Genomic DNA, 14,947 nt, shown 5'->3' on the forward strand with positions numbered 1-14,947 from the left:
AGTAATGATTGCCTTGATCTCATTTTATTGCTAGAAAGATATCCTGATTCATCAAACAACCATTGAAGATCTTAACATATGTTCAATTAAATAAGATTTAAAAAGGCCCTATTAGCAAAAGCAGAAGCATAGCACACGGACATTTTACACACACAAAAAAAAAAAAAAACCAACAAAAAAAACAAACTGATTATTTCAAAGGTACAAATGTGAAAATGTGGAGTGTGGCTTACACGCTGACGGTGTGAATCTGAATTACAGTCAAAGACAAACAGTTCAGGTCAGGAAACAAGTGAAAAGATCAACAGGAAGACTTTAAAAGCATCTTGTGCTTATTCTGCTCCTCATAGGGGAGCACATGTTTTTAAACACCTCCCTCCCTGATTTGTTCACCATCTCCCCTCTATTTACACGTCAATCCATCCCATTAATGTTCGTCTTTATATCGGTCTCACTGCCAGTCTTCATCGTCGTCATCCTCCCCCTCTGATGAGTCCTCTTGGCTGCTGGCCTCAGCCTGCTCTGACGCTCCATTCCCATTACCTCCCCGCTGGGTCTCTGCAGCAGACACAGCTGCCGCCGCTGCTGCTGCTGCCGCCGCCTTCCTGGCTCGAGCTTGAGCTGCTGCCTGCTCCTCCTCCTCCTTCTGACGCAGCGCTGCAGCCTTCTTCTCCTGCTCGGCATGACTCTTCATGTGAGCGCTTCGACTCTTCACTTTATAAAACACTCTGTAAGGGAGGAAAAGGGTGCAGCGTTATGCTTGATAGCAACTGTTTGGAATAAAGCGGCGCTATTGAAAAAATAAATAAATAAATAAATATATCACGGAATTCACGGAAACTTCTAAACACACTGTGCCCCACAGAGATCAGCACACTGAGATGAACCAAAAATCACCAGCATTATTTGGACTCTTATAATGAATGAGCAAACATTCATAACACAATGCTAACAGGTCAGGAATTAACGCCAATCTCTGTGATGGCTTTTGTCGTACCTGTTGCATTTCTTGCAAGGAAAAATCTGCTCAGGTTCCTGCGAGGGCTTCAGTGGCACCCGGGGCTTCTTTGCAGCAGGCTCGGCCCGAGATCTGGGAAGTGCTGGAGACTGATGAGCCTCTTTATGAACAGTATCTGGCTCTTTGAGCACCAGCACTGTTCCTGCCTGAAGAGGCAGAAACAGAAGGTTGCGTTTTAGCACAGTTGAGACCAATGGTTCATAAAATTTAGATTTTTTCAAATAAATAAATATATTGTTTTTTCCTTATTTTAAATATATTAACTGATAAGGATGTGTATCAAAGAACTATGAAATGAAACTTACATAGTCATGAACCTGTAGTGACTGAGCGACCCTCGCCTGCTGTTTTCTCTCATTGATTTGCTCTAAAGACATATTCTTCTTGTCATCCTCATCTGCTTCACCTTGAGTCATCTTCGGCTGCTGTGAACTCTGTAAGGAATCCCACCAGGGAAATTAGGCAGACTATGACCCAGAATCTTAAACATTACTTCAAGACAATAAGATCCTTGTTTCTTCATTAAAGGGGACCCGTTATTTATTTTTTTACCCTAGTCTTTCTTCTTAATTGTCCCCCCCCCAAAAAAAACCAAACAAACAAAAACAGAGGTTTTCCTTAATAAAGTCGCAGCTGTTGAGAGTTTTGCAGCCTCCACTCCCTGGTACACTTGACTCAGCTTTCTCAAGATTTCCTCAAAATGCTTTCTTAGTTGCCAGACCCCCCCCCCCCCCTTCCTAAAAAAAAAAAGAAAGCACATTAACAGTGGATACACAAAATGTATTACTCTATTCAAGGAACCCAGATGAGGGGCAGCCAATCAGAAGTAAAGTGGGTATCTTGTTTCAAACTAACAGGCTCTATATACGGGGAAGGATAGGATTAGATTAAAAATTGGATCTAGACATCTTTATATAGAGTAATAATCATATACAAATATGATTATTACTCTACATTTTTAGACCAGCTAATGTGCAACCCTTCTTTTCTCACAACCACCAACTCATCGTTCTTGATTCCAGTGGTCTTAACATTTTGCGTGGCCAGAGCACATCCTTATTTTGGTACTTTTGTAAATAACTGCTGTCAACCAGAGAATAGGTCCAGGGGTTGCTTTATTTAGGGTCACACAAATACATGTATCAGAAATGCTGAAGAAAGCCACTGGCTGAAGGGTGTCTGTTTCTTTTTGCTGCCGTGTATTTAAAATAACATAGCAGCAAAAAGACGTGGCACAAAGCATATTTCTCCATGTGCAGACATCTGTATTCACACACAATGAAACCCCTTCTTAAAAACACTCAAGTTCCATTTGATTAGTTGAAAAATGTTGACGACTTTTAATTAATCCTAAATATATTCAAACAGATAAATATAAACATGGAAGACACATTCAACCATGCACAATGAAACGCACATGAGACATTGCAAATACTACATATACGGTCATGGTAAACAGTACACCAATCAATTCAAAGGTTTTATGTACAAGCACATAATCTAAAGCACACCTGGTGTACTTAATGCTAGGTAAATACAACCTCAGGTGAGCAACAATACAACATATTACAAAGTGTTATTATTTATTTAACAACAATTTTGCCAAAAATTAAGAAGCAGTGTTTGAAAAGCTGAGTGCATCCCATAATTCAAGAGCTTATTTAACCACCTTTAGAAGCACTAATGTGAAGTAACTGTTTTCTGTGACTTAATCAGTCTCTCACATCATTGTGGAGGAATTTTGTCCCACCCTTCTTTACAGTGTTGCTTCAGTTCACTAAAGTTTGCAGGCATTTGTTTATGCACAGCTCTCCAAGCTCCTGCAAAAACATTTCAGTCAGGTTGACGTCGGGTTTTTAAATTGGACAATTATAACACCCAGAAATGATGTTGCAGATTTACTGCTGGGTTTGGGGTCGTTCTCCTGTTTTATAACTCTAAGCTTAAGCTGTTGGACAAGTGGCCTCACATGGTTGACTTTGACTGCAAAACCAAGCCCAAATCCTCACTCCTCCACCAACGTGCCTGACAGTTGGTATCAGGCGCTTGTGCTCTAATGTGTGTTTGTATGAGAGGAGTTTCAGCAGATGTGGCGCTATTAATTATGGCCATGAGGCTGTTGAAGAGGCCTTGGTTTCAAGCCACACTGAAGTCATTTATTGCACGTCTTCCTCCTGCTCTCTTACCCAGCTTTCCCGATTCCTCTCCACTGCCCTATCTCAATAAAGGTTAACAAAATCAATCAAATGCATTTGATTAGCAGCACCTGGCTGCCACGTAGCCTCTTGAGGCTGTAATTTTTCACACAGTGCTTCTGCATTTTGGTTTAACTTTTGTTTGATAAACAACAAATTAAAGGACCAGATTACTTCACCTTAGAATTCAGGATGTGCTTTTTATTACCATGACTGCATATTGACTCTTTAAAATAAAGGTCAGATTTAACCGCGCTTACCTTGACGTCCACGACTGCCTCTGCGTGTTTTTCCACAGGTGAATCAGGAGGGCCGAACATTAAAATCCCATTGCGACCAACTTTCACCTGCTTCTTGTATGTGTAGTAGAACTCCACACACTGAGCCACGGTCTTAGTCCGCACCTTTAAAACAGTCAGAGAAGCGTGCACATGTAAAGCTTTATTGAATAATAAGAATACGTAAGATAATCCTTGAGAAGTCACTCTGTCTCAGCTTATTTTACCGCTTTTTTTTTTAAAGCCCACATTTCCTATAAAAATAGTCATTTCCTGTCGCAAAGAGGATGTGAATTTTTCAGTCTGAATGACTTTTTGAACCTTTTTAAAGATGCAGCTCGTCTTTGTGTTGAGAGGTGAGCGTCCTCTTCCTGTTTACTCATTTTCCATTACATCTAAATCTGGCATCATGCAGCAAAGACCGAACGTCTTAACTATTATTGTCTTGTTTGATTAAAGCAATTACGTGAATGCCTCGAGGAGTGCACAAAGGATTTATTGACGCTACACAGAGTGCATTTAATCGTATGCAACTGTTTGTTTGGTTGCTTTCTTCCCCCCCACTGATTCACAGTTGTTCTTGCTGCAGGGTCAAATTAACGAACATACCAGTTTCTGCACCAGAAAGAAGTCCTTCCTGTAGGCAGAGATCCCCTTATTGAAAAACCGCTTCTCCTCTGCTGTCCAGCTGTCAGAGCCTGAGGGGAAAACAAATGCAGTAAAAATAGGTGAGTGAGCAAGAGCATAAATTGCAGAGAAAGGCAAAGAGAAAGCACGTGACAGCTGATTGAAGCAATTAGCATAAAAAGCTTCTTTTTGTTGTTGTTACCTGAGTAGTGATAACCTATCAATTGATGGCCTTTGGGGAAAATTGGATCCTGATGCATCAAACGTCCCAGTGTTTCCTTAAAAGTTGGCATCACCGTGAGCAAAGGCATGTCCCTCATTTGAAAGCTATGAAACACTTATAAGTAGTAGTGTAAATAATGTAATATCTGTACGTCACTTTACTCACAAGGAAATCTCCTCCACATTCATGAAAACAGTGCAAAGCCAGCTCCTGATTGGTTCCTCCTCCTCTCAAAACGCTCGAACATGCCATGTTCATCAAATCCTCCACTACAAAGAGAACGTGAGGAGTGTCGATGGTGACAAAAAGCTCAAAGTATGAATAAAAAGCGAGGTCGGTAGGTCACATGTTATGATGGACACTTACTGGTCTCTTTGTCACCATGTTTGAAGGCGGCGTCATCAATAGGAACCCAAACCAAGTCCGCTTTGTGCTGGGCGGACTGGGAAGAAGCTTCATCTTGCAAATCAGGAATTTCTGCCTGGTACTTTTGCCCAATGTTGATCCGTCTGAATGCCAACACAGAGGGCTGAGTTATGAAGCCGTCAGTTAGAAACAATAGTAGGTTGTTTGGATGTTTAAGTGCTACTCACGGTTCGAGGCTCACAGGTGTAGCCTCGGCGTTCAAGGTGAAGCTAGGCGGCGTAACGTCTGAACTCGCTGGAAGAGGCGAATGAAAAAGCTCTTGCTTGTTAAGTAATTTATTCAAACAAGTAACTCACATATATCACTGCAAAAGAACTGAAGCAAACGAGACTCACTGGAACGCAGAAGGCTCCGAGCTGCAGACTTGGGCGTAGGCGGGGGCGGCAGGATTTGGTTGGTTACAGCTATGTTAGTGAGGAAGGTGGAGAAGTAGAGTCCGGAGCCCTCCCGCACAGGAGACAGGATGGGTGGTGGCGTGTATGGGGGAAAGGTAAGAGGGTTGTCCATCAGGCGCACCGGAGAACGGAGGTTGCTCTGAAAGGAAGTGATGCTGGAGTAGACGGATGGTGCGATGAAGGTGGATGGTTTGGGGGGAGGGATGATGAGAGGTTCGGGACGTGGCCTGCGCTTCAGTTTAGCTTTTCCGTCCTCATCAAGTCCTGTATCGCTTTCCTCATCCTGGATGGAAGAAGCAGAGTTAACACAAACCTATATTTTTTATAACAATCATGAGCAGGTTTCACGCCTGACTGATCAAATTCAAGGAATAAATTCTCCCTGCTATCCTCCACCTTCCTCCTGTATTAACCTTTATTGCTCCTGGATCAGACACAACCGGCCATAAAGCTGACTGAACATTCTCACGTGGTTTATCGTGACGCAATCTAAGTTTCTCTGTGAGAAGGGAAAAGCCACACACAGACGACAACGCCTCATCAGCTGGGGTGTAAATGGATTTTACACAACAAGTCAGGTTAGAAAGGCGTTTTTAAAGTTCACCGATTTATTATTAAATCGCAGGTCCAGATCGTTAACTGTATTAAAACATCCTTTTGGACTAAACCGTTTCTGATATTCAAATTATGCTAGTGTTTTGAGACTTGTGATAAAGTTTTGTACCTCTATGTCCAACATTTGAGGACCTTGTTGGAAATTAAAGGAACAGTCCCACACAGAACAACTGAACATTTTCTCAGGCCTGTAGTGCCATTTCTCTGTTGGTGTCAAACGCCCAGCTTTGGAGGAATTGCCTGTGCATTCAGCTGGGACTTGCCTTAATTTTATGACTTTGCAAAAAATAAATAAAACTCAGCTGCAACTCCAGAAATCCCAGCGCCCAGTTTCTCCAGTAAACGGAGAAACAGAATCAGAGCTGGCACGAGCTAAAATCCCCTCTGAAGAAGTACTAGGACCACATTAAGGAAAAGTACATTGTTGTTCATTTCATTTTAAATTTGGAGATTAAAGTTGTAGTTTGAAGTCAAACAACTCCCACGGCTGCTATACTCTCTACAAAATGCCGGGTATAGATGAGTAATTGAAACGCCAACTTTAATCTCTGTATTTTGACTGTTTTCTCAAAATGAACAATGACATTTATGTTGTTGCACTAATACTCCTACCTAATACTATCATTAATGTTTACTTCTCACCCCACTGTCACAACCACATGCAACGACATGCATGCTAGCTTAATTTGCGATTCTAAACTGAATGTGTGAATGATCACCCATTTTTTTTTGTACAAGCCCTGTGACAGATTCATGACCTGTCTGGGTTATGTGGTTATGAAAATGTATGAATAAAGTCATTCTGAAAAAGACACTGAAGCTGAATTTTGCAAATGTATTTTTGGCACGTTTAGCCCTAAACGGGTCATGGTGTCGCTTTACAGTAAGAATAAGCAGACCTCTCTTCACCAAACCTACTCGACCAGATAAAAATATCTAAGCTCAATTCGGAGTTTGTCTTCTCCCTACATTGATTTTTTTGCATTACACACATAAAATAGATTTAATCATCTGGCCCAGTGATGAGTGTACTTCCTGAATCTGACTTCACTGTGAACCTACAGTCTGTAATGATGTTCATGTGGTTCAGGATTTTGGAATTAATGAGTCACATCATCTAATTCAGTCCATAAATTGTGGGTTGGTCCAAGTTTTAGTTGCACATCTCTGTTACTCCTCAGCAGATGTCTGAAAGACTCAAAGTCTCAATGTTTAACCACTGCGAGGTCTGAGCCGACCCATGAGAAGTTGAACTTTGAGGTTGTTTGTGTAACTGGGTGGGATGACATTGTCTTTGCTAACAATACTGCTCAAACTTGCATTTTAAAGGGGGGTATCAAGGTAGTTATGCAATGTGGTCTAAGCCTGAATAAACATCTACAAACACGACGGCTGTAAATGTTTCATCGTGGTATGCAAAAAAAGAAAAAAGTCCCTTTAAAGTGACTGAAAGGAAAACAATTCAAATCTCTCGTCCTTAGGGAACTAACCTGAGCAAAACTCTCAGTCATGGTGCTTCTCAGCGATCGCCGGCGAGCCACAATGACAGAAGGTTTGCGATCGGATGGTGCAGCAGGCCGCTCGCCCTGACCGGGCCGCCCCTGAGCCCAGCCACCCTGAGGATCTGTTTGACCTCTGTGGACTGGCACAGATACTGGGATGACCAGGGGCACCATTGTGGCTTGCCTGCTTGAAGCACCGTCTTCCTGTTGAGGCACAATAAGGAAAGAGGCAGGAAGATTAGAAAAGGCAGAAGAGAGTTGAGGAAGTAGCAGGAAAATAAAGGAAAAGGGATTGAGATATAAAAAGAGGAAGAAGTCCAAGTGGTCACATGAGCTTTTTTTGCATTCGGCTCCAATTTAAAAAAAAATAAAAAATAAAAAAAAAGAAAGAAAGAATCAGAATTACTGTTTCTGAACAGAAATATCTATTCTTTCGTTGTTTTTTGTAACATTTGAATCACTAAAAAGTCCCCAAGATACAACAGACATACATTTCTTACATTCACCAGCCACTTTATTAGGTACAGCTGCTTTAACTGCTCATCAGTACAAATATCCAATCAGTTAATCACATGGCAGCAACCCGGTGCAAATAGACACGGTTAAGATGATCCGCTGAAGTGCAAATCAACCACTTGGAAGAAATGCGATTTAAGTGACTTTAAATGTGGCATTGTTGGTGCCAGATGAGCTTGTCTGAGTATTTCAGAAACTGCTGATCTACTGGGATTTTCCCACACAAGCATCTCTAGGGTTTACAGAGAATGATCAGAAAAAGAGAAAATATCCTGCGAGCAGCAGTTCTCTGGGAAAATTGCCTCGTTGATGCCAAAGATCAGGGGAGAATGCCCAGACTACTTTGAGCTGTTAAATAGGCAACAGTATCTTCAATAATAACAATCAAGGTACGCAGAAGAGCATCTCTTAACTCACAACATGAGCTACAGCAGCAGAAGACCACACTGGGTGCCACTCCTGGCAGCTAAGACAGGAAACGGAGGCAACAACTCAAACAGGCTCAACAGTTGCACAACAGATGAAAAATGTTACCCGGTCTGTTGAGTCTCAGTTTCTGCACCGACATCCAGGTGGTAGGTCAGAATTTAGTGTAAACAACAGGATAGCGCACCATCCTCTCAAACTGTTCTTGAACATCCCAGTGAGCTCAGTGGCCTTCGCAGCCACCAGATCTCAATCTGGCTGAGCACTTTTGGGATGTGGCAGAACTGGAGATTCATGCAATGGACGTGCAGCTGATAAATCTGCAGTGTTATGTCATGACATCAATATGCATCAAAATCTCTGAGGAATGTTTCCAGCACCTTGCTTTAGTTATGCATACACTAGCAGATCTAGTTGTACCTAATAAAGTGTCCAGTGAACATAGAAAGCACAAAAAAAATGCAAATAAAGTTCAAAAATATATTATTCGAATAAAAAGTAGCAATGACAACAAAAACATGATACTATCACGTCAATCTGGACAAATTTCTCTGAGACAACTCATTTAATCAATGCCACAGAGGATTAAAGAATAGAGGGGAACATGTACCCAATAAAGTGGCAGATGAGTTTACTTTTAAGATTTAAAAGCACCTAAATGATAAAGTAGTAACTTATTATTTTCCTCAAAATTAATTCCTCAACCAATAAACCACATATCAGCTTGAAACGCCATAATTAAGAGATCAATTAAAAATGAAAATTTAAAATAAACACCACAGAGCAGAAAAATTAAAGTCTCTTTCAAAACATGTGCATTCCACCTGTAAAATAAAAATAGAAATATATAAAATTTCATCATAGGGCTTTACAAGCACATACTTTGGCAGGCTTTCGGAGACGTCCACATGCCTGCCTGGTATTTCTGCTCATTCTAACTCAAAGAAAAACTAGCAAAATGAGTAATCCTGGCTTCTAGTGGTGGGGGTTAAAGCATGAATCAGTTTTGTGATTTATAATTAGTAAAAGTTAAGAACAAAAGTAAAGACACTCGTCTCGTCTCCTGACCTAGAAAACAAAGTGCAGTTTAACTAACCACAACGAAACAGCTCTGGGTTGTGAATCGCCACCTTAAACCTGTTTGGCGTGTAGTGGGGAGAAAAGGAGTGTAGCTATACAGGTTGACAGTGCTGCCCCTCCCTAGCTCTGCTGAATGACTGGGAAAAGGCCTGAGGAATGTGGAGGTGTGCAGACATGCAGCTGCTCCAACGTGCGCGCGGTGCAAGAAAGCCTTCGATAAGCTTCGTAACCCCCCTGAGGGAAGAGGACTACCTGTCCGTTTGCTTGCGTTAAAATGGACTCAGACTGAGTTTTACTCATTTCTGCGACTTGTGTTTATGTAAAAAAAACAACAACAAAATAAAAACTGCTAAAGAAACCTTAAAGAAGCAGGCCCCAGTGGGTGTGCCACGATTAAAGTAAATATTATATATCCTGAATAAAACGACAGAGCGTATCATCTTTCATACAGCAGTAAAATGAGGAGAGCAGATCAAAAAGGCGAATCTTCAGTGAACGGCAGACATTCAGGTTTCACCAGATACGTTGTCTGCAGTATCGATGTGCAACTTGTTAAAACAGCCCGCAATGGCTGAGGCTCAACAGCTGCACGAGTCGAGTAAACAAGCCCAAGAAAAGGATTTTGTAAACCATAGGGAAGTTCTGCATAGAAACAGAGTCCTTCCTCTTTGTACAGCTGCTTGCCAACTTTGCCAGATGAGAAAATCTGCTCTCACTTGCACAAATGAGCTGCCTGCCCCGTTCCCTCTCAAGCAACCTGAGCCTAAGAGTATTTTATTTCTTTTTTTTTTTAAAATCATATTACTCTCATAAATGATTGATATATTCCCTACAGCAGCAGTGTAATGAGCCATTTCTCTTTTACCTTTACAATTTTTGCAGGCAGGGACTCCATCTCTGACGCCTTCTGTGCCAGGGTTTCCAAGTTGATCTCCTTGGATGCTCTCCTTCTCCTACGGATGACCCCTCCTGTTGTCACTTGGCTTTCCCCTGCTTTCGCAACCTGCGCACCCGCTACTCCGTTTTGGGGCGGTGGAGGCTCTTTGGCTTGAGACCAGATGTTTGTGGAAGGGGGATCCAGTGGCGACTGCCCCTCCCTGGAAAGGCGACGCGAGCGCCGAGGAGCAGCCGCGTTTGCGGGCTCTGTGGGATTTGCGCCGGCCTTTTCGGGGCATTGATCAGGAACGGCTGACGCGTCACAGCTTTGAGCCTCTGCTTCCTGCTGCGGCTCCGTCGACTGAACATCTTCTTTGGACCCAGTTTCAGATGGAGGCGGCTCGGCAGGCTGATAAGCGACGAAGTTTTGGGTCTGCTGCTGTTTTGGTTGCACCTGTGGCTGTGTCGTGTCTTGCTGTGACACATTTTGCTGCTGTAGCTGCTGCTGTTGTTGCATTTGCTGGATTTGTTGCTGTCTCTCCTGGAGCTGCTGCTGATACTGTTGCTGCATTTGTTGCTGCAGCTGTTGGATTTGATGTTGCTGGATTTGGTGCTGCTGTTGCTGCAAATGTTGCTGTTGTTGCTGCTGCTGCTGCAACTGAATCTGATGCTGTTGATGCAACTGTTGTTGCTGCTGCTGCTGTTGTTGTTGGTGATGATGGTGATGATGAATTTGTTGCTGTTGTTGTTGTTGCTGCTGCTGCTGCTGCTGCTGCATCTGGTGTAGAAGCTGCTGCTGAGTTTTGGGCTGCTCACTGTAGGGCAGGTTCGGAATTGCCTTGTTTGCTGGAAAAACCGAGTAATAGCCAGATGAGAACTGTTGCTTGCTGGGTCTAAATGTTGCCTGGAAGGGCTGCAGCATGGACCCCTGCAAACCATGAGGTGGCACATGTGACTGGCCTTGGAGCTCCACGCCTTTGTGGCCATGTTGATAGGCTTGCAGCTGAGCCTGGTGCATTGCCGCCGCTGCAGCATGCTGTTCCCACTCAATCCCCCTGCCTTGAGCCGGAGCCTGTGTGGCATCTCTATAAACCTCCACAGGTCCGGACAGCTGATTTTCCCCTCCCATCGGCAGAGCTACACCTTCGTGGACTCCCTTGTGGAACGTCATCTGATTCCTGACATTCACTCCGCTCATGTAGGGGCCAAAATTCTGTCCCCAGGTCGACACAGGAACTTCCTGGGACCAGCCAGGGGCCTGTAAGGAGTCCTGGTGCATCCATTTTACTGGAGCACCCTGTTGATAGTGCGGTAAACTCTGGGGCCCTTTCTCTTGATTATAAACACCAGAGCTGCTGGCAGAGTCACTGTGGCTTGACTCTAAAGCTGGCGGTCCCATACCATAATAAACCTCCCCTGGGTGCTGCACAGCCTCTTTCATGGCTGCAGCACGGTGCTTACCACTCTTGTCAGTATTTACTTGAGCAGGAAGACTCATAGTAATAGAGCTTTCAGTCCCGATCTGTGAGCAAGCAAGTTGGTGCCTCTGTAGTGCGCTTTCACTGCTTGTGGTGAAGAAATTCTTTAACTGTGTATACAGAGGTATCTGGGAGGAAATATAAATCCCAAAGGAAAGCACAGGGTGGAGAACACGCAGTCCTCCTTCAAGAATCAAATCTGAGGCTCGCTGTCCATCCTCTTTAGGGGGTGCAAGACCTTACGATAGAAAGAAGAAGTCAGACACTTTTGTTTTCTTAGAAGACACAGAGTTTTCACTCGACTCTCAGTCGTCTTTGGCAATGAGGAAATTGAGGCCTACGCCAGCAGATAGCCCCGTTAGAGTAAAGTGAAAATATACAGGATTGCACGCAGATTGAGCAGAGAGAAAGAGTGCGCGCAGATAGGGCATTGCAAGTTTCGAAGGGACAGACAGACCTCAACACGGCGGCGCTTACAGTGTAGCTGCCATTTGGCACAACAAGAAATACAGGAAACGAAGGGGCTCGTGCAATCACCCGAGCGATAGCCAGTGATGTTTGTGTGAGAGGAGAAAAAAAGAGCAATAAGGAAGCGTCTGAGGAGCGAAGAGCTCTTAGGCAATCCAGCAGATTAAAAAGCATTACTTACACACCGTGTGATCACCTTATCAATGGTGCAAAGAGTCGCCCGTGTCCAACTCCACGGAGTCACTTTGGTTTCGATCAACTGCGCGCAGCTCCATGAAGGGATCGTGCGCAGCAAATGTCATAACTCTTGACAACTTTCCCTCGAGTTTCACAGCGCGCAATATGGCGAGCAGGCGAGCGAGCAGCCCCGCGGAAATACGCTCCAAAGTCCGGCCAGGGCCCGGGGCAGGCTCAGTAACGCCGTAGTTACAATGTTGCACACTGTATCCGCAAAACCGTACACTTCCAGGAAAACATGTCCACAACTTTCCCCCCCCTCCTCCACCTCCTCCCCTCCTGCACGCAACGTAAGTAAACCCACACGCGAGACGCTGAACGTGCAGCGGCCCGCTCGGGCACTTCCTCAGATCAGTGTGCTTTCGCTGAGAGGAAAGCTCCGAGTGTTTAAAGCCGCCGTTTCGGTTTGTCCGAGGTGCGCGGAAAAAGAAAAAAAGGCTGCGAAACTGCGCAAAACACGCAGAAAGTTGTGCACCTCCAAACGCACCGCCTCACCCCAAAACAGCTCAAGTCACATCCTGTTATCCAATCCGATTGTTTGGCCACTCCCATCGCCGCATCCGTGTGCGTTTGTTTCTCAGTGGCGGCTTCCCCGGAAATCGGAGGCTCGTCACACGGACGCAGTTTGTTGTTGGTTAAAATCAGGCCTCCAACCGGGTTTACGTTTGGATAATTCATCTGGTTCAACAAACCCCAGCTCTTCTATTAGAATTTATTCATCGTTTTATTCATTAAAGCGGGCTTATTACGCGTTATTTAAAGCCCAGCTACTCACTTTTATCATTTCATCCATGTTTATGTTTTTAACAAGAAACCTATTTTAAGCAGCTTCTCTGTTTCCTGCCAGAGACGAATACATTTCCCGTCATCTGCATCTGTCCACAGTGTTATTTACGAGCAGGCACCACACTGATTATCTGGGGTGCATGCACAAACCATTTTGTGCCTCATTTTTCACATGCAGAAGACCCACCTACACCCACCAGCTACTTTGGTGGTACACCTGCTCAGCTACATTTTGGCATGCAAACATTGTCAACATGACCTACTGAATAAACAGCGCATCAGAATGGTGGAAGAAAAGTCAATGACAGATAGTTTTCATCTTCTCTATTTAAATGGGTTGTTTAATGGACTGTACTTAATATTATTGTTCACCCAGTCGCGTGCACATTTATGCAGGGTCTTTTTTTTCCCTTTAAGCCTTAAGTTCTTCCTCACATTCCCACAGACTCACTCATATTACAAGGGATGCATCGGGAGAGTTCAGTCTCTTGCCCAAGGATACTTAGACATACAGACTGGGTAAGCCAGGGGCTGAACTGAGAGTGTGTCTCTGTTGGTTAAATAAAATAAATTAAATATAAATACAGAGCCCCAAACCTCCTCTGGCATTAGCATCAAGACAAAAGCTGTGCACTAGGAGCTTTGTGGCAGGGGTTTCCACAACTGAGCAGCTTCTGGAGGTGCAATGTGTAAGCGGCCCAGTGCTTTTGCCCATATAGTTTATGTGGAACGGGGCTCTGGGGCTTTGACTCAAACATTTTGTTCTTCACCTGCTTGTTTTTGTTAAAACAAACTTGAGGAGCGACAGGTGGCTCTGATTGAAAATCTAAAGCCACTGCATGCTCATATAGTAGCCGACTTGCAGTAAATGTTTTCTTGCTTCTCTATATTTAATAGCAACATTATTCTAAATATTGACATCATCGTGACTTTAGACTCACAAGTAAAACAGAACTCATCAATAAAATGTTTGCTAAGGTCAGAAATCCGAGAAGTCAAGTATACTTAGAGTTCTTTTTTTTTTTTAGAGGGGCTGCCACTGCTAGAAATTCCAAATAATGATGACAACTTTTATAATCAGTTGTTGACCTCATGCAACACACTTTATTTATCTTAGTTTTTGATACTCATTGCATTTAAACACATAAATGAGAACACGTCATGATTTCATGAAACAGATGTGTGTTTATTTTGCATGTGTTTCAAACACACATGCCTCTGTTTGTAGCACACATGTATAGTCAACTTTTGCATGTTCAGCTCTTTATCTTTGTTTTTGTATCCCCATTGTTAGTGGGGCCCTGTATTATCGCATGCACATACAGTCAGCAATCACAAAGACGTAAACATAATACAAATATCAACTAAATTCATAGAAGAGAACACAAAAATAAAATAATAGTCAAGCTTAATATTAGACACACAAATGTGGTCACTTGGCTGCTGAGATCTACCCAAATGAGGAAAAGATGGGCCTTCAAAATGCACCTCTTTCAAATGCAGGAACTGGAATGTACCAAGTGTCACGTCATCGCAGGGGAGGCCAAGAAATGTTTACTTTAAATAGGTTGTTTATTTTACGTGACATTTGAGTTTGGTATTCAGTTGTTTTTGTTTTTTGCATTAGATTATTGATAAGTTAAACTAACTGACAAACTAGTTGCTGTTTTATTTACTTCTTATAAGATAACTTCTTTGTTGTAGTTCCCCCGTTGGGCGTCTTTGGTGTGATCAGCCAGTATTTAAGTTCCCTTTTCTTTTGTGTCTGATAGCTCAGTTATATTTTCAGTCTGGTTTTGTG

At 43.2% G+C, this 14,947-nt stretch overlaps 1 protein-coding gene across 4 annotated transcripts; it reads right to left on the reverse strand.

Moving 5' to 3' along the window:
* Positions 1 to 223: 223 nt before the first annotated feature.
* On the reverse strand, positions 224 to 12,611 carry mideasa (mitotic deacetylase associated SANT domain protein a). 4 transcript variants are annotated; one of them, XM_085372987.1, is made up of 13 exons: positions 12,320 to 12,611; positions 10,167 to 11,893; positions 7,268 to 7,483; positions 5,103 to 5,445; positions 4,935 to 5,001; positions 4,708 to 4,850; positions 4,507 to 4,610; positions 4,321 to 4,396; positions 4,101 to 4,189; positions 3,474 to 3,617; positions 1,324 to 1,452; positions 998 to 1,164; positions 224 to 728 (listed from the first exon to the last, which is right to left on the reverse strand). In XM_085372987.1, exons 2-13 carry the CDS (start codon positions 11,673 to 11,675, stop codon positions 452 to 454), a joined length of 3,264 nt encoding a protein of 1,087 aa, XP_085229113.1. In that variant the 5' UTR covers positions 11,676 to 11,893; positions 12,320 to 12,611; the 3' UTR covers positions 224 to 451. The 4 variants fall into 4 exon arrangements, with proteins under 4 accessions (XP_085229113.1, XP_085229112.1, XP_085229110.1 ...); XM_085372986.1 differs by having other exon boundaries at positions 12,309 to 12,611; XM_085372984.1 differs by having other exon boundaries at positions 12,305 to 12,611.
* Between the last annotated feature and the right edge of the window lie 2,336 nt (positions 12,612 to 14,947).

Source organism: Diplotaxodon limnothrissa, linkage group LG15, assembly GCF_057381915.1.
Source record: "Diplotaxodon limnothrissa isolate DT_005_m linkage group LG15, D_limnothrissa_male_GT1.1, whole genome shotgun sequence".
NCBI lineage: Eukaryota > Metazoa > Chordata > Actinopteri > Cichliformes > Cichlidae > Diplotaxodon > Diplotaxodon limnothrissa.